Here is a 17963-nt window from a genome sequence, read left to right as displayed (position 1 = left end):
TTCCCCCTGAAAATCAATGTGTCATGTCTTTAAAGAACTGTTCCATTACTTAGTGCCTGTGCTTTGCTGCAAATAGTGCAGCCCATGGTGGGACCCAAGAAGCCCTCCTGGGCTGAGCCTGGAGAAGCAAAGCTCTGGAGAGACCTCATTGTAGCCTTCCAGGAGGAGCCTATAAATAGGATGGATACTGACTTTTTACACATTCTGATAGAGATAGGATGAGGGCGAACTGTTTTAAAATAAAAGAGGGGAAAATTAGGTGAGATATTAGGGAGAAATTCTTTCCCCAGAGGGAGGTGAGACGCTGGCACAGCTGCCCAGAGAAGCTGTGGTGCCCCATCCCTGGAGGCTCGAGGCCAGGTTGGATGGGGCCCTGGGCAGCCTGAGCTGGTGGGGGGCAGCCCTGCCCATGGCAGGGGTTGGGGTGGGTGGCCTTTGAGGTCCCTTCCAACCCAAACCACTTTGTGATTCTATGATTCTGTGATCCCCTTGTCCTGTCCTGCTGTGCAATTCCCAGAAGTGCTTTAGCTAGGCCAGAGCTTTACTGCACCTTCAGCTGCTTTTGGACCTAGAACGTACTGCCTCTAACAGACAGAAAAACGGGGGGGAGGGGAAAGAAAAAAAAATCCAATATCTAGCTGTACTAAAGCTGCAGGGCTGACAGAACTCAAACTTCAATCAAAAGCGTTGGAACATCTGATGCTTTGCCTACAGCCCTTGCTTCTGTAGGCTAAGGCTGCTGAGGGAATTTGCTTTAGTCTGGAAGGGGAAAAAATGCCTCTAGTTTTTGTGGTTATGGAAGGAACTCTGACAGCGTGACCCCGAACACCCCAGCAGCTCAAAGGCAAGTTCAAGGACTCCAACCTTTCTCTTCTTAACCTCACGATTCAAGGCTCTGCTCACGATTTTCGAGCCCATCTGCACAACCACTGTCCCCACCGCTCCCCGGGCCCCGCGGGGCGGGACGGAGAGGGGCGGAGCGGTCTCCGCGCCCCGGCGGCGGCGGGAGGAGGAGGAGGAGTCTCCGGCGGAGCCCGGGAGCCCGCTCCGAGGATGTCTCCGTCCCACTCCTCCTCCTCCTGCCCCTTTGCCGCGCAGCCCTCAGCCGGGAAGGGCCGTCGCCGCCGCGCAGCATGGCGAGCCGCTGCCTGCGCCTGGCCGCGCTGCTCGCCCTGGCCGCCTGCCCCAGCCGGGAGTACGAGGGTAGGGAAGGGGCGGCGCGCAGCGGGCGGCTCGGGGGAGTGGGATCCCGGGCGGCGGAGCCCGAGGAGGGCGCTGACCCCGTGCAAGCGGCCGGGCCGCGGCGCTTTGTGCCGTGCGGGTCTCGTGCGTCTCGGAATGGGGATCGGGGTGAGCGGGCGCACAGCGCGGCGCCGGGGCTGCGGGGCGCGGCGGAACGTTTCGTCGGGATTTGGTGTCTGTGTGGCATTGGGCATGGAGAGGACTCGTCTCACTGTAACGACTGGGACAGTAAATGGGGCCGGGTCCTTGTGCGCCCGGTGCTTGGGGTACAACCTTACTTTGTTTTACTTGTGCTTGTTTGAGCGGGTTTTAGCAAAGCTGGAAATAAGCTGAAACATAGGCCCGCTTTTGTGGCAGAAGAAAATCCACGTTTGTCTGTACCCGCTCTTCTAAAGCAGCTGCGTCTCATCAAGTTAGAGGTTGCTGCCCTCGCAGGCTGTGCAGGTGAAGCTGGTGTAAAGCAGCGGTGTGCGGTCATCACTCAACAGGTGTGGTCAGCAAAGATCTGTGGTCAGAGCAGAGCCTGGGAGGGGGTGAGGTGTGCATCTAAGCGCAGGTGTGTTATGGCAGATTGGCACTGCAGAGAAAACAGGTGGGGAAGGTGTCAAACAATTCCTAGCTGTGGGGCAGTTATGCTCACTGTGGTGCTGTGCTTTGCAGCCTGATCCATCCTCGCTGTGGTGGTAGTTCTGGCTGTGCAGGGGCACGAGGTGGCATGGTGATGGTGTTTGAGTCCAAGTTAGTTTTTGTGTTGTTTTTGCTGGCTTGTTGCAGCTATCTGCTTTCCAGAGTGATAGATGCTGGAGCGCGCATTTGTGTTTTTTCTTTACAAAACATTAAGGTATTGGACGCATCAGCTGCTAAGTCAACAAGGACAACAGAGGTTTCTATCCTGGCATTTCTCGGAGGACTGCTGTGCTGCCAAGTTCCCTTTATTTTCTTAGGAAGATGACTGAATGCCTTACTTTGCGGTTTATGTCAATGTTAGTCTTCAATTAGTTTGCAGAGGATGCTAATATCCTGTTCTTCTCTTTCTTTCTGAAAGGCCAAATGGAAGTTCTCCAGTCTAAAAAACGCGCTTCTTGCTTATCATCTTCAAGCTGTCCACACAATAGTCTGCTTGTTTCAGCTTTCAGTCATTTGCAAGTCCAGTTTTCCCCTTAATGTCAGAGGCTCCAAGCAGTTCAAGCTATTAACAGCTCTATTTATAAACTCTAATACTGAGTTAAGGTTTCACGCTCCCTTTCTTTTGTGATATTTGGTTTTGTTTTTACAGAGGAAAATGTGGTCTTTGTTCAAATCTTTATTCTTGCTATGAAATCCAGTGAAACTGTTAATAGTTTGTTTTGTTTTTTTTTGTCTCGCTGTCACCATCTGTAACTGTGCACAGCAGGTAACAGAAAATCCATAAGGAAACTCAAATAGCTTCATAAAATAGTTTCAGTAGGATGCATATGTGTGTGGCTGCCTTGAATACAGATGATATGTGCATATACTTTAATGATCTGTTACTAGGAGATGAATACCTTCTTGTAGGCAAAGCCAAAGAATCTATTCTAGAGCCACACAAAGTGCTTATTCTTATTACTGGATTGTTGTTCAGACATCAGAAGTAGTTTAATCAGTTCTTGAATTCATAATTTGATACAACTAGAATTTTCAGTGCAGAATGTTTGTGCACTGTAACCCAAAAGCTACCTTGGAGAAGTGTACAAATTGTTTTTTATGATTTATTTTCTAGGCACTAAAGAGAGTCTTTATTGACTCTTCCTCCTCAGATTCCTTTTGCCTTCCCTTAGAGACCTTCCCATCTTTTTTTTTTTTTCTGGTTTTCAGAGCTGTGAAAAAAACATAAATTCTTGTTATGCATAGCTCAGGCACAACACCAGTGACATTGTAGTGCCAGGTGAGTCTACACTTGAGTGTAGAGATGTTGCTTGTTCGATGATCTAGGTATGTGGAAGTGAAATCCCTCAGCACTGCATGGTGTAAGACTGCTGTACCTGTGTTTTTACATGCTTAATAGACAGCTGTAAGGAGAAGCCAATATATAACAAAAGTAATGGGAAGTGGTTATGCTGCATTAAAAAAGCAGCTTGGTATTAGAATAGGACATTGTTGGGTGCAGAGATGCCATTAAGGTCATCTAAAGCATATGTGATTTTATAGAGCTGTTTTCAAAACCTGTATGAGATGTAAATAAATGAAAAACAATATACACATGTGATACCCTTTTAAACATAAATATGTATTTAAAAATGAGCAGATGGAAGTCTGGTTGTGGGACGAGTAGCTATGTCATTGCGGGGCGAGGGGTCCTTTGGTGCGTGCAGCATCCTGGCTCTGCAGTCATTGCGCATTTGAGTTTGTATGGCAGGCTGTAATAAACCTGGCATTGCAGTTAGTGCCTTGATTCCTGTTCAGAGCTCCTCTCTCTTAGAGCGGACTGCAGAGCAGGCAGGGAGCCATCTCCAAGCCCCTAAAACAGCTGGTGGCCTGTATTGCCAAGGGTGGGGCCTCTTGTGTCAGCTGAGGCTTTTCTTGGTATTTGTTTGTGTTTGTTTTTTTAATGCAGCTTGCTGTCTGCCCCTTAACCCTAGGTGACTACTTTTGTAGAAGCACGTGCAAGATCCCCTTCTGTCCTTAGTTCTGTGTGTACCGGTCCTCTGAAGCCAAGTGCACCAATACTGTGTGTGTGGAGAAGGCTGACCTGGATGTCCCATAGGCTGTCTAAAAAAGGCACTACCTGCCCTCAGGTTCCTTGCTGGCCAAGTAAAAGACAAAATAAAAATCACATGAATGCAAGCAGATGTCCTAAGGTGCAACTTTATCCAAAGAGTTGTCCTTTTGGACTAGTTGGCGACTCTTAAATAAGTTCTAGATAGCTGGATGACTGCATGTGCACTAATAAGCAAAACTTTCAGCAGAAGAGAAGCCCAGCAGAAATAACATTTGTAAGTGACCTTAAAAAACAGCAGATATCTTGTTTATATCCATCAAGAATGTTGTCTTCTCTTGATGCTGCATTTGTGTTTTCTTACATGAAGTGGTCCGTCCTCATGAGCTTCAGTACATTCCAGTGAAAATTCACACCACTAAGTGGTGTCAAAACATTGTGCTTTTCTTTCTGTGTTGTCTGTATCCTTCTCAACTCTCTGAAAGCTAAAGGCAGTATACATGAATAGTAGCATTAATGAAATACACTTTTTCCCTTCCATTATACAAATATGAACAGAGTGGATGACAACTGGATTTCATTTGTGGCTGATGAATGTGCAAGGAAAGATATTTGGCATGCTGTTATATCAGCATTCTGTTTAATGAACCATTGGATTGGAAATTCAGACTCTTCATGTATTTCACTCAGGCAAGTTTGTAGGCTTGCTTTGATCTTCCTTACTTTCCTCCTCTGTAAATGAAAATAGCAGAAACATACACCACTGTGAAGTAATTGGAAATACCTATGTAAAACATCTATTATGTAGATACTGATTTATAGTAGGAGTAGAGTTTGGAGATAGACGTGGACTTCATGTTGTGCTGTCATGATGAACTGCTGATAAAATTTCCGTAACTGACCGAAGTCTGAGGAGTGCATGAGGAACACCATTTATAGGGTTGTACTGTAAAAATATGAATGATGAATCCTGTTTTCCTGTTGTTTTATTTTTGACTCCATGTTGAAATTTCTTGCAATTCAGATAGGCCATCTTGGAGGGGTCACTGAAATAATTGGTAATTCCTAATTGATTGTCTCGCAGATTATGTCTACAAATATACTTACATTTTTAGGTAGTCCTACATCTTGAACCCATGTCCCATGCTACCAGACAAGAAATTAGGCAGTACAAGGGTCCTGAGAGCATTTTCATCAGGAGAGATTATTTCGAAAGGATGACTTTGCAGCTTACTGGTGTAACTGGAATGGAGAGCAATGAGAGGACCCCATCACTCGCACTTCCATCCCTACATACCTCCACCCTGATCACACTGCTTGTCTTTTGTCCATAAAATTTACCAGTAATCATAGGATCAGAGAACATCCCGAGTTGGAAGAGACTTGCAAGGACCACCCGAAATCAAACTGAGAGCACTGTCCAGATGCTCCTTGATCTCTGATACTGGTGGCTGTGCCCACAGCCCTGTGCAGCCCATTCCATGCCCACCCTGTGGTGCAGCCCCTTTCCCTGACCCCCAGCTGCCCTCCCCTGACGCAGCTCCATGCCGTTCCCTCGGGCCCTGTTGCTGTCACACAGAGCAGAGCTCAGCTGGCTGGCTGTGAGTTCTTTGCTTCTAGCTATTAATTATATTTAAAAGAACACTAATAAAGCTGTTCAGACTGAAGATTTATGCTGCAATATCTTGGAAGTAGCTCCAAATGAGAGATCTTAATTGTATGTAATGATTCTGATGTTTCCTGTAACTAAGAATAGCTCTGTAAGGGCTCTGCTGCACAACTCTAGCTTGTTCTTCTGCATATCTCTCAATGAAGAAGTAGATTTAGATTTACTCAAATTTAATGAGTATGAAAAGCTTATCTTTACTGATGTCTTCTGTAAGTTTTTCTGAACAACACTTTTTGTTGTTCAAGAACAGATTTTGTTGTGTTTGGGGAAGTAAATGAGGTCTTGGCTGTGTACCTAGTGCACAGGAACATGAAAGCAACATTTATATGGAAGGTTAAGTTCTATCAAGTGCAAAATAAGGATGATTAGAAATCCTTCCCCCACCTCACATTATTCTTTAACTAGTGTTTCTTGGCAGCTGCAGGTTTTTTCCTGAGAGAAATGTCTAAAATTACGTCTTCCTCCTAAGTTCTGTGAAGGTGGAACGAGAATGCATTTAGCATAAGAGTGCGTTCAGAGCATGCCCAAGTGACTTCTAGTGCATCCTACATTGGGGCTGATGAGCTGGGAGCTGCTTTCTTTCCCCCCATAGTGCACACTGACACCAAATAGGCAGTGGGGGTGGGTCATGCATTATTACTGGTGCTGAATGGTGCTGTGCCATTCAGCTGGCTTTCTGCAGCACATCCCTGGAGATGGAGGCACTCCCAGCTGTATCAGATCGCCCAGCCTCTGCCAGCTTGTGTGATGGCAGCTGGGGAAAGCAAGGCATTTTTGGCAAAGATTTTTGCCGTTTGAGCAGATACCACTCATACAACTTCATGTTTTGCTTAGTGGATAAAAATGTGCCTGTGTCTGAGAACGGATGACATAAGTGGGATTTAGGCTAGAAGCTGCTTTCAGATACCAAGTTTTGCTTGACGCTTAGGGCCTAAAAATAAATTAGTGAGAATATGTGAAATAATGGGTGTTCTGGATTGCTTTTGTGAGATGCCAGAGGGTCATTTTGTGCTTTTTTCAAGGAGTAAAAAGCCGAACCCAAAACATGCAAGATACATGTAATAGATCTTGATTGTATTGATTCGTTTGGAACTGGTGAGTGAATACTTACTTGCATGCATGTATGTCTTTGATTTGTACAGTGTTCAGATCGTGACAAGCAGCTGTGTCTCTTGCGGAAGCACAGACAAAACTTCGGCAGTTTTGGGAAGAGCATATGGCGATACATTTTATGTTACTGCTATCTTTTGCTGCAGTGTAGTAGATAAAAATATGCATGTGTGAGAATATTTCATGTATGTAATTTGGATGATTTGGAAGCTTGTGTTATAGTGAAACTTTGTTTTGAAGCTTCTGAAATTACTATGTTGCTGTTAAAGAAAGAAACCCTTTTTTCCCAGTTGTGTCAAATCTTAAATTTCACGCAGCTTTGAATAGACAGGTTTTCTTCCAATTTGAGATGGAATTAAAGAGATCTGATTTCATTCTTCCCTTTTTTTTGCCCCCCTTCTTCTTTTCAGGAAATGTTCCTGCTTTTTAAGGTGCCAGATTTAGGCCTGCCGTACATCTGTACACTAAGAATAGCACTGCAGTTTGGAAGTAGTCATGTATCCAGGCTTCTCCAGCAGTGCCTTGTCATGCTGCATGGCGTACCCAAAGCCTACGCTTAACCAGTGTGGGCTGGCAAAGGGAGTCTCTCTGCAAAGTCTGTCTCCTCTGTGGCTGCCCCAGGAAAGCTGTAACCTAGTAAGGTCTGTGGGCCTTACTGGTGGCCCACTGAGGTCTTTCAGTCAGACTTCCTGACAACGGCTTGGCCAGATAGGGTGAGATGTTGCTTCCAGCTGCCACACAGTTGTGAGCCTCTGCCGATTACAGTTCTCTTTAAAGTTTGCAATTTTTGGATGGTGCACTTAAAATAATGACTTAATTTGCATCTTCCCATCCTGAGTCTGTCCATTGTGGCTTTCTGGTTATAATGTGTCACATTGGTAAAACAGACCAGAGTTAACTTGACTCTATCCAGCTATTCCTGAAGATTAAAAGTATGTTGGCTTGCAGGCAGTCACTGCTCTAAGCTGCCCAGATGTGCTGGCAGTGAAATGATTAACTAAAAATAATAATAAATAATAGAACAAATAACAAAAAGGTCTTCCCTCTAATTTACTTTTTCTGGGAAATGAGCAGATGTGAGTGGCACAGAAAGTGATTGCATGTTGAAACGGAGTATGTTCTTTATTAATGTAGGAAGAAAGAAAGATGAGTTCTTGAAGGTGTTTTCTGTGAAGGCATCTGGCTGGTAATTTGCTTCAGCTTTGTATCACTGATTTTCATGTTTTTAATGAAGCTGGTTAACCTCTGCCTGCATCCTCTTTGGGGGTAATTTGTCTGTTGGGAGAGGACACTTGGAAAGCTGTGGCTGAAAACATTCATATGAGGAGGAAGTGTTGTTATTACTGTTATGTGTGCCGTGCATCATATTAAGTCAAAATGGGTGAGTGTGTTTAGTTAGGGAACTGCCACAGGAGGCTCCTGCAGTTCTTCAAGACTTAACCAGTACGACTTGTGCATGGTTGCTGTTTGGGGTAAACCTGTGTGCTCTCCTGACTTGTCTTTCTGTCTGCATCATTGCTGCTTTGGATGCATTTTCTTATTCAGAAATGCTTTTATCAGGAATCACAGTTTGATTTTTTCTCTGATACTTGACACTTGCCATAATTGCATAGAAAATTGTAGCTGTGAGAAACAGGAGGTAACTTTAACTGTGAGCATGCATTAGCTTCTAGTTTAAGAAAGTGTATGATCAATTTCATCAAGTTCTGTGTAGTTCTCTAATAAGAGAGGTCAATGCTTGCATAAATGACAGCAGTGCTGTTGGTGTATCACCACTGCCTTTTTAGTCTATCCACCAGTGCACTGACATTTTGCAGTGGTTCACTGCCTGAGAACTTGATGATGTGTCCGATGGTCTCTTCAGAAAATATGAGCACTTGAATTCTTTTATTTTTTATACTTCTGATTGGTGATTTTGTGTTTGTCTACAACTGGGTGTTGAAACCAAGAATGTTAAACAGTGCCTTTAAATGGCTTCAAAGTATTTTGCACTCTTAGATACTAGTAATGGCAGAAGGCACGCACTGCAGCACCAGAAGTTCTTTTGTTATATTATTATTCAAAATCATCCTTTTGCAATAATTTTGCCTGCTGTTTTGCTTAGGGACATCTGATGACATTGATGATCAGAGGGCTGGAGCACCTCCTCTATGAAAAAAGGATGAGGGAACTGAGCTTGTTTAGCTTAGATAATTGAAGGCTCCGGGGAGACCTCACTGCGGCTGTTTACGAGGGTGGATAGTGATAGGACATGGGGGAATGGTTTTAAACTGAAATGGGGAGGTTTAGGTTAGATATTAGGAGGAAGTTTTTCATACAGAGGGTGGTGATGTACTGGAACAGGTTGCCCAAGGAGGCTGCGGATGCCCCATCCCTGGAGGCATTCAAAGCCAGGCTGGATGTGGCTCTGGGCAGCCTGGTCTGGTGGTTGGTGATTCTGCCCTTGGCAAAGAGATTGAAACTAGATGATCTTTGAGGTCCTTTTCAACCCAGACTGTTCTATGATTCTGTGATCTTAAATGTGTGGCATATTTATAAAATGCTTTAGACATTTAGGCATAAGATATATTAAAACACATACATTGCTTGTATGCAATAAAAATCAAGTTGGAGCTCATTAAAAGATAACACATTTGGTTTATGAGTGTCTGTTTTTCCTGCTGGAAAACTAAGCCAGTTTGCCAAAGGAATTAAAAATAAGTCCTTCATTTTACTAACAAAGTATTTTCATATACGTAACCCCTCACAATGAAAGTAGGTTCTGATTTATATGTTGCTGATGGATGCTGTTTTTGAAATATAACTCAGTTCCAAGTTTGCTCTTTCGGCTGTGACAAAGTTATCCTTTGTTGCACAAAAACAGTGAAAAGCAGGAGGATGGGGAAAAGAAAAATTCTGTATTGTGTCACATGACACAATAAATCAATGTATTGCTAATGATTTTTGTGGTGTGGAGACTGATGCTTCTCAGGGTGCCACTTCACACCAAGAAGGGTTCTCCAGTACGTTTTGGGTGTGATTTAAATGAGGCACAATGGTGAGACCGACGAAAGGCAGAAACACACCAGGGAAAGGTGTAACAAAGACCTTGCGGTTGGGTGAATTAGCTGCTGCACTATTTAAATAAGCTTTGACTGAAAAGCCCAGCACTGTTCAAGCAACAGCAACAACTTACAGAATCACAGAATGAATCACAGAATGGCCAGGATTGGAAGGGACCTCAAGGATCATGAATCTCCAACCCCCTGCCACATGCAGGGCCACCAACCTCCCCATTCAATACCAGACCAGGCTGCCCAGGGCCCCGTCCAACCTGGCCTTGAACACTTCCAGGTACAGGGCATCCACAACCTCTCTGGGCAGCCCGTTCCAGCACCTCACCACTCTCGTAGTAAAGAACTTCCCCCTGACATCCAACCCCAACATCTTCCCTAGCTCAACTTAAAACCATTTCCCCTTATCCTGCTGTTATCTACCCTTGTAAAGAGTTGACTCTCCTCCTGCTTGTAGGCTCCCTTTAGGTACTGGAAGGCTGCAATGAGGTCACCCCGCAGCCTTCTCTTCTCCAGGCTGAACAAGCCCAGCTCCCTCAGCCTGTCTTCATAGGGGAGGTGCTCCAGCCCCCTGATCATCTTTGTGGCTCTGCTCTGGACCCTCTCCAACAGCTCTCTGTCTTTCTTGTACTGAGGGCTCCAGACCTGGGCACAGCACTCTGGGGTCTTTCAAGAGCAGAGTAAAGAGGGACAATCACCTCCCTGTCCCTGCTGGCCACCCCTCTTGTGATGGAGCCCAGGATGCCACTTGCTTTCTGAGCTGCAAGGGCACACTGCTGGCTCATGTTAAGCTTTTCATCCATCAGGACCCCCAGGTCCTTTTCTGCAGGGCTGCTCTCAAGGACCGCTCCTTCCAGTCTGTATGGATGCCTGGGATTCCTCCAGCCCAAGTGCAAAACCTTGCACTTTGCTGTGTTGAACCTCATCAGGTTCACCCAGGCCCACCTTTCAAGCCTGTCGAGGTCCCTCTAAATGGCATCCCTTCCTTCCACTGTGTCAACTGCACCACTCAGCTTGGTTTCACTTGCAAACTTGCTGAGGGTGCACTCTATTCTGTTGTTGATGTCATTGATAAAGATGTTAAAGAGCACCGGTCCCAAGAGAGCTGGGGGGATCTGGGGGACGCTGCTCGTTATTGGCCTCCACCTGGACATAGAGGGTGGTGATTAATGGTTCTGTCTGTGGCCTTTTAACAAATTTCTTATCCATTGAGTGGTCCACCCATCAAATCCATATTCCTTCAATTTGGAGATAAGGATGTGGTGGGGAACCACGTCAAAGGCCTTGCTCAAGTCCAGGTAGATGACATCAGTCGTCCTTTCCTATGTCCATCCATGCCAACTCTCCATCTCAGCCAGCTCCTTCAGAACCCTGGGGTGCATGCCATCTGGCACCATAGACTTGTACACATTCAGTTTTATGAGGTGGTCTCAGACTTGCTCTGCCCTTACAGCAGTGGTGGGGGTCCCCACTTAGAGGTTTAGGGATGCAGGGCTCAGGGACATGAGAAGTACTGGAATCCTGGCCTCCCACGAAGACTGACGCAAAGAATTCGTTCAGTACCTCAGCCTTCTATTCATCCGTTGAAGCCAGTTCTCCTTTTATGTTTACTAAAGGAAGTGCACTTGCTTTGGCCTGTCTGTTCTGGCCAATGTAGCTGTAGAATGTATTCCTATTGTTTTTGACATCCTTCACCAAGTTCAGTTCTGCCTGTGCCTTGGCTTTCCTTATCCTTCGTCTGCAAGTCCAGACGGCATCCCTATATTTTTCCCAGGTGACACGTCCTTGTTCTGCGCTCCTTTCTTCACCCTCAGCGTGCCCAGCAGGTCCTTGCTGAGCCACGCCAGTTTCCTATCTCCTCTGTCTGCTTTCTTATTCAGAGGGACGGAGAGCTCTTGTGCTCTCAGGAAGGCATCCTTGAGTAGTAGCCAGCTGTCCTCAACATCTTTGTTTTTAAAGGCAGCATCCCAGGGGATCTCGGCCCACAGTCCATTGAACGGCTTAAAGTTCGCTCTTCCAAAGTTCAAGGTCCTGACACCACTCTTTGCCAGTCCCACATCCCCCAAGATCATGAACTCAACCAGGGCGTGATCGAGCAACTTATATAACTTACATTATGGTTTATATTTGCTTGAATGGTTCTTTTAAAACCGCACTATAACTCACTTGTAGTTTCTCACAGCACTTGTAGTGCTGTGAGGAATCACTGCCGTATCAGTGAGATGCTCTGTGTACGAACAGGGGAGAAGAAAGACTTGGCAGGCTCCACCACGCTGCAGTTTGCAAGTTCATACAGGACTGCATGTCCTCCAGGCTTGTAGTTCTCAGACATCTGCCATACGTGTATTTTGGTCCTGTAACAGTCTCCTGAAGACTATTGAAGTCTGGAGCACATACTACATAGAGGCACTGGCTGATGGGTTGCTCCTACTAATAGTTCTTGCTGGGAAAGCGAGTTCTCTTGAGATGGTTGAAACTTACTCCTAATGTATTTTCATTTTCCCAATGTATCTTCTTTCCTTTCTGGGAAGCCAGCTGGATTAGGGCTTTTGTGAAACAATACTTTTCTGTCACATCATGCTTGAGGCATTCACCCAGTTTCACATTGGCAGATGTTGGCACGTGGCAGGCTGCTATGGAACTGGTTGCTTTGCAAGCAAAAGATGCCAGAGAGCCACTTAGTGCCAAGGGGCAAAGGAGCGAGTGCAGGATGTAGCTTGTGTGACTCCTCACCTTCTGCTGGGACTTGTGCAACAGTGGCTGGCAGAGGGGCAAGGCTTACTCAAGTGGCTGCACCCCCTGTCCCCAGGTACTGAGCAGAGCTAGGATGGTGAGTGGGGCCCACTGTGACACAGGGGCTGTGGGGAAGGTCAGCTCCCAGATGGAGCAAAGGGACCTGGCAGGGTTGCAGGCTGGTGTGAGCGTTACGGGGAATGGGATGCGTCTTTGGTCTCTAACCTCCAGCTGGATTTTGAGTTAAGTCCCATCTCATTTAAGATGTATAAGATGTATTAATTCTTAATTGAAATGATTATTTCCTTTTCTGTGAGAATTTTTACTTGCATTGTGCTTTTTTTTTTTTTTAAGTGGATTTTTTTTTGTCTAGTGTGTTATGTGCTCCCTTTTTGCAGACACGTCAGGCCTGTGTGAGAAACAACTAGATTGTCTGTCTGACTTTAACAAGACCCAAAATCTCACAACAGAGTGTTTCAAGCGTTGATGCTTCTCTAAGTGTGAATTATGGTAGAGTTTTATACTGTCTTTGTGAGGTAGAAAGGTCTGATCTTTGGTATATGACCCCTTTTTAATGAAGCAGTGAAATATTTTGATGCTCAGAAAAGAAAAGTGAGTGATATGACTAGAATTCAAACAAAGCTGTAAACCTGTCATATAAAAACATCTCTTTTGCTCTGAGTTTGACTGCTTCTTTCTAAGGGCCTCTAGTTGCTGTCTTCAGGATGTTTATGGAGCTTGAGCAATTTTTCTGTACTAAACTGTATCTGTTGGCAGCTGAGATTGGTAGAAGTAGCTGTAAAAGGACAATATCCTAATTAAGTGAACTCAGTAATTTGAAGCTGTTTGCCTATTTGCTTGCTGGAGTTGGTCATTTCTGCCAGACTTTGCTCATTAATAGTGGATGTCAGCCTCCCTGATTCCAAAAGGATTCCAGGTTGCTGCTGAAGGTGTGACGTGGTTATGAAGAGAGGATGAGAAGTCCACAGCATCTACTGGAAGGACTGGGAAAAAATAATTTTCCATTTTCTTTTCAAGTGCATGCCTTTTGAAAAACATATGGATTGGCTTTGTACACGTTTCTCCACACTAAGTTTGCTCTTGACAGTCCCTTTCTAACTGCTCTGGATATCTTTACTGTTTCTGGTAGTTGCAGTGAGTTTTCACTGCCCTTTTCTACAACGTGTGAAGAAGTAGGGCATAAATTCTGGAATTTGGCTGTGGTGCATTGAGGTCTTGCACTTGTTTAATTGATTATATTGGTATTTTCAGGTTTCTCCTTTGTCTTAAACCAGCAATTAGGGTTCCAAAGATTGAGGAAATTTATTTTATGTTGGCTGATTTATCTAGCATGGGGCATTTGAAGATGCAGGTTTTCCAAGCATTGACTTTGGCTGTAAATTGCTCTCTGTATGTTTCTAATATAAAGCTAATGTTTCTCATAAGTCATGTAATTCCAGCAGATATAATTTAAAAGAATCACTGATTGATCAAAGCCTGCTGTATCCAAAGCCATCAATACACTATTGGTATTTTTATAATACTCTTGTGACTTCTGTGGTGTATATCATTAGTGAAACTGAGATTTCCTCATCCATATTCTCACAGATGGCCATGGCAAGCAATTTCAGAAAGAAACACATTTGTCTTCTCATTAGCAATGTAAGTGAGAATGTGGAGAATCTTCTCAATTGGGAATTCCCACTGAAACGAGTATTAATGAAAAATGAGTTACGGTTTGGTGGGAGCATCTCAAATGTTCCTTTAAAATCTGCATTATATATTCTGGCTGTAGCAAACTCTTCTGAATGTCCCTTAGGATATAATTAACATTCATTAATTTAAACAAAATGAGCAAGCCAGTTCTCACCAGTTGGTTTATACGACTTCTGTGCTTTTGGCTGTGAACTCCATGTTAAGTACTGTTTGCTTTGAAGCAATTTTTAATACTAGTCTTCAGGGTGAAATTAAATTCCTACCTTCTGAGTTTTGACAGCAGTTACTTCTTTTTGTTTCTAGTGATGATTAGTTTGCTATTAAATTTTAAGTACCTCTGTACCTGGTTGGTTGCTTTTTGTTGTTTTTTCTTTTTGAGTTCCATCTATTTTTCCATTTTCTTTGCTTGGTTTTTGACCTGGTCTCTGCCATACATGGCCCTTAGTCGTTTCTTCAGCTCTTGCTCTCTAGTGCAATGCCTGTGGTTTTGCTTGCATGTTACCTTTGCTAAGCAATAGCAAAAAATGGGAAGTCCTTAGAAGTCTCTTTTCCTTCTGAGGGGTCCTGCAGTATTAATACCAAGTGCTCTTAATGCTTTCATCTGTTTGCATGTGCCATGGATTAAATAGCATGTTCTCTAGAGCATGAATTTTGTAAACCAATGTTTATGCTTCATATTTCTCTGAAAAGGAATTCACTAGCATGGAGTTGGAACTTAAAGTAAACTGTGATAGACTTCTGTACCATCGTTGCATTTATGCATAGGAAGTGAGACAATGCAAGCTAACAAAGCCAGGAAGTTCTGCTTGAGCCAGTTATGTGTGTGTGTGTGTGTGTGTATATATATATATATGTATATTTGATCATTACATAGATATTTTTTAAAGTTACACTATATGTATTATATATGTGTTTTTCTGAAGTGATGACTTAAGCAGAGAAGATAAAGAAAAGTTGTGCAGGGGAAGTCTTCAAAGGAGCTCAGTGCCAGCACAGAATATACAGTAGCTCTGCGTTGCTTTCAGACACAGCAGGACTCCAGTTATAAAGGAGTTAGAAGAGATCACAGACAAGAACTTGAGTCAGTAACTTCACATTTTTCCACTCTCCTGTTGTTTCCTGGGATCTTGCGAAGACTTTCATATGGAATATAGATAGTCCCTGATGTTAGCTTTCAAGTATCAGGATTACTGTCTGATGGTTAAAACTGGGATTTGTCTTTGTTTGCTTTTAGACTCCATGTAAAATGTGAAAAATATTTGTAAAATGGCAGAACTTCCAAATAACATTCACATGTTATTTATGTGAATTGCAGACAGAAGAGAAAAAAAGCAGTGTACCTATTGCTATACTATTAAAGATTAGATATTGAGGTGTGCCAGTTTCCACTGTCTGCATTAAAAGTGAATAAAATTTCTTTCATCTGTCACCAGTTCAGAATAGATCAAACTTAGGTTTCAATCAGTTCCTTTGTAAAGTTATCCCAAAGTCCACTCTATGCCATAGAATATTTTAATATAAGGAAAAAAGAGCATATTGAAATATACTCGCAGATATTATTTCTATGGATCTTAAAAGTTAAATACATACATATATGTGTATATATATGTGTATATATATACATGTGGTAGTATTTTTTGCCTCCTCAAAGTCCAAGTTTGCCTTTTTACACAGAGGGTGGTGACGCACTGTAACAGGTTGCCCAAGGAGGCTGTGGATGCCCCATCCCTGAAGGCATTGAAAGCCAGGCTGGATGTGGCTCTGGGCAGCCTGGTCTGCTGGTTGGCGACCCTGCATATAACAGAGGGGTTGAAACTAGGTGATCTTTGAGGTCCTTTTCAACCCAGGCTATTCTATGATTCTATGATTATGATTTCTAGATTTCAGCTCCTAATGTATGTGGTGGTGCGCCTGCCCACGGTGTACTCTGTCTCCTTGTGCTTCATCCTGGGAAGAAGACTGTCATTTTTGTTTCTGTAGAGCTTTATGACTAATATGGGCTTTATTCATTATAAATTTTTATTTCATAGAATTGTAAGGGCCCTGTGGCTGTCACCAGAGAGCAGAGCGCAGCGCTGCTCCTCTGTTCCCTGTGAGGTGCTGCAGCTGCTGTGAGGCCTCCAGTCAGCTCCTCTGCTCTGCACTGAACAAACTGAGGAGCTTAGCTTCGGCCTCTCCTCTTGTATCTTCCACTCTAGACCTTTTCGCAATTCTATAGCCCTCCTTTGGATGCTCTCTCATAGTTTTAATATCCTTCCTGTATTGTGCTCAACCACACAGCACAGAGCAGATTGGGACAACTCCTTTCCTCTCTGGCTGGCAGTGCTGGCCCTGATGCATCCCAGGGTATTGTTGGCTCTCCTTTTGGCTGCCTCTTTGGCATCCCTTCCTTCCACTGTGTCAACCGCACCACTCAGCTTGGTGTCGTCAGCAAACTTGCTGAGGGTGCACTCGATTCCTTCATTTATGTCATTGATAAAGATGTTAAAGAGCACCAGTCCCAAGACAGACCCCTGGGGGGTCACCGCTCGTTACTGGCCTCCACCAGGACGTAGAGCCATTGATGAACACCCTCTGTCTGCGGCCTTTCAACCAGTTTCTTATTCATCGAGTGGTCCACCCATCAAATCCATATCCCTCCAATTTGGAGATAAGGATGTGGTGGGGGACCACGTCAAAGGCCTTGCTCAAGTCCAGGTAAATGACAGTGGTCGCCTTTCCCTTATCCACCAGTGCTGTCACTCCATCATAGAAGGCCACCAGATTGGTTAAACATGACCTTCCCCTGGTGAAGCTGGCTGTCTCGGATCACGCATTCATTCCTCATGTGATCAAGCATGGAGTCCAGGAGAATCTGTTCCATGATCTTCCCAGGCACAGAGGTGAGACTCACCAGCCTGGCGTCCTCCTTGCTCCCTTTCTTGTAAATGGGAGTGACATGACCCTTCCTCCAGTCATCCGGAACCTCACTTGCCAGCCATGACTTTTCGAATATGATGGAGAATATGATGGTTATGTTGGGAAGTTCCCTGCCATCAGGTTATCGTCCAAAGTCTGACATAGTTCTTCACCCTTTCAGATAGCTTAGAGACAGATTAGTCATAAAATCATAGAATGGCTCGGTTGGAAGGGACCTTAAAGCCTAGCTAGTTACCATCCCCTACTGTGGGCAGGGCTGCCCCCCACCAGCTCAGGCTGCCCAGGGCCCCATCCAGCCTGGCCTTGAGTGCCTCCAGGGATGGGGCACCACAGCTTCTCTGGGCAGCTGTGCCAGCGCCTCACCGCCCTATGGGGAAAGAATTTCTTCCTAATATCTCACCTAAATCTCTCCCCTTTTAATTCAGAGCTGTTCCCCCTTGTCCTATAAGTATCAGACCACGTAAGAAGTCTGTCTCCCTCCTGTGCATAAGCTTCCCTGAAGTACTGGAAGGTAGCAGTGTGGTCTCCCCAGAGCCTTCTTTTTTTCCAGGCTGAGGGAACCAGAGTTATTCAGCCTCTTTGTAGGAGGTGTGCTCCAGCCTTCTGGACCTGCTCCAACAGCTCTAAGTCTTTCTTATGCTGGGGGCCTCAGAGGCAGTATTCCAGGTGAGAGCAGAGCAGAGAGAAGCAGTCCCCTCCTTAAGATAGAGACTCTTAGAGTCTATCCCTCCTTGCTGGCTGCCCCTCTTTTGATGCAGCCCACGATACGGTTGACCTTCTGGGCTGTAAGCACACTGCTGGCTCATGTCAAGCAGCTTTTGCTTGAGGGTGGCTGTTGACCTGA

General features: G+C 44.6%; 1 protein-coding gene across 2 annotated transcripts in view; it reads left to right on the top strand.

The window, feature by feature from the left end:
- Positions 1-1039: 1039 nt before the first annotated feature.
- The window catches only part of SRPX (sushi repeat containing protein X-linked), a 44215-nt gene continuing 27291 nt past the window's right edge, over positions 1040-17963 (top strand). Inside the window, exon 1 of one of the 2 annotated variants that reach the window (XM_052674314.1) lies at positions 1040-1203. In XM_052674314.1, the coding sequence (XP_052530274.1) occupies positions 1134-1203 (70 nt within the window). In that variant the 5' untranslated portion in view covers positions 1040-1133. The remainder of the gene's footprint in view (positions 1204-17963) is intronic. The other variant, XM_052674315.1, reaches the window with a different exon arrangement.

Source organism: Tympanuchus pallidicinctus, unplaced genomic scaffold (assembly GCF_026119805.1).
Source record: "Tympanuchus pallidicinctus isolate F22 unplaced genomic scaffold, pur_lepc_1.0 scaffold14, whole genome shotgun sequence".
Classification (NCBI taxonomy): domain Eukaryota; kingdom Metazoa; phylum Chordata; class Aves; order Galliformes; family Phasianidae; genus Tympanuchus; species Tympanuchus pallidicinctus.
This window is presented reverse-complemented; position numbering and strand designations above follow the sequence as displayed.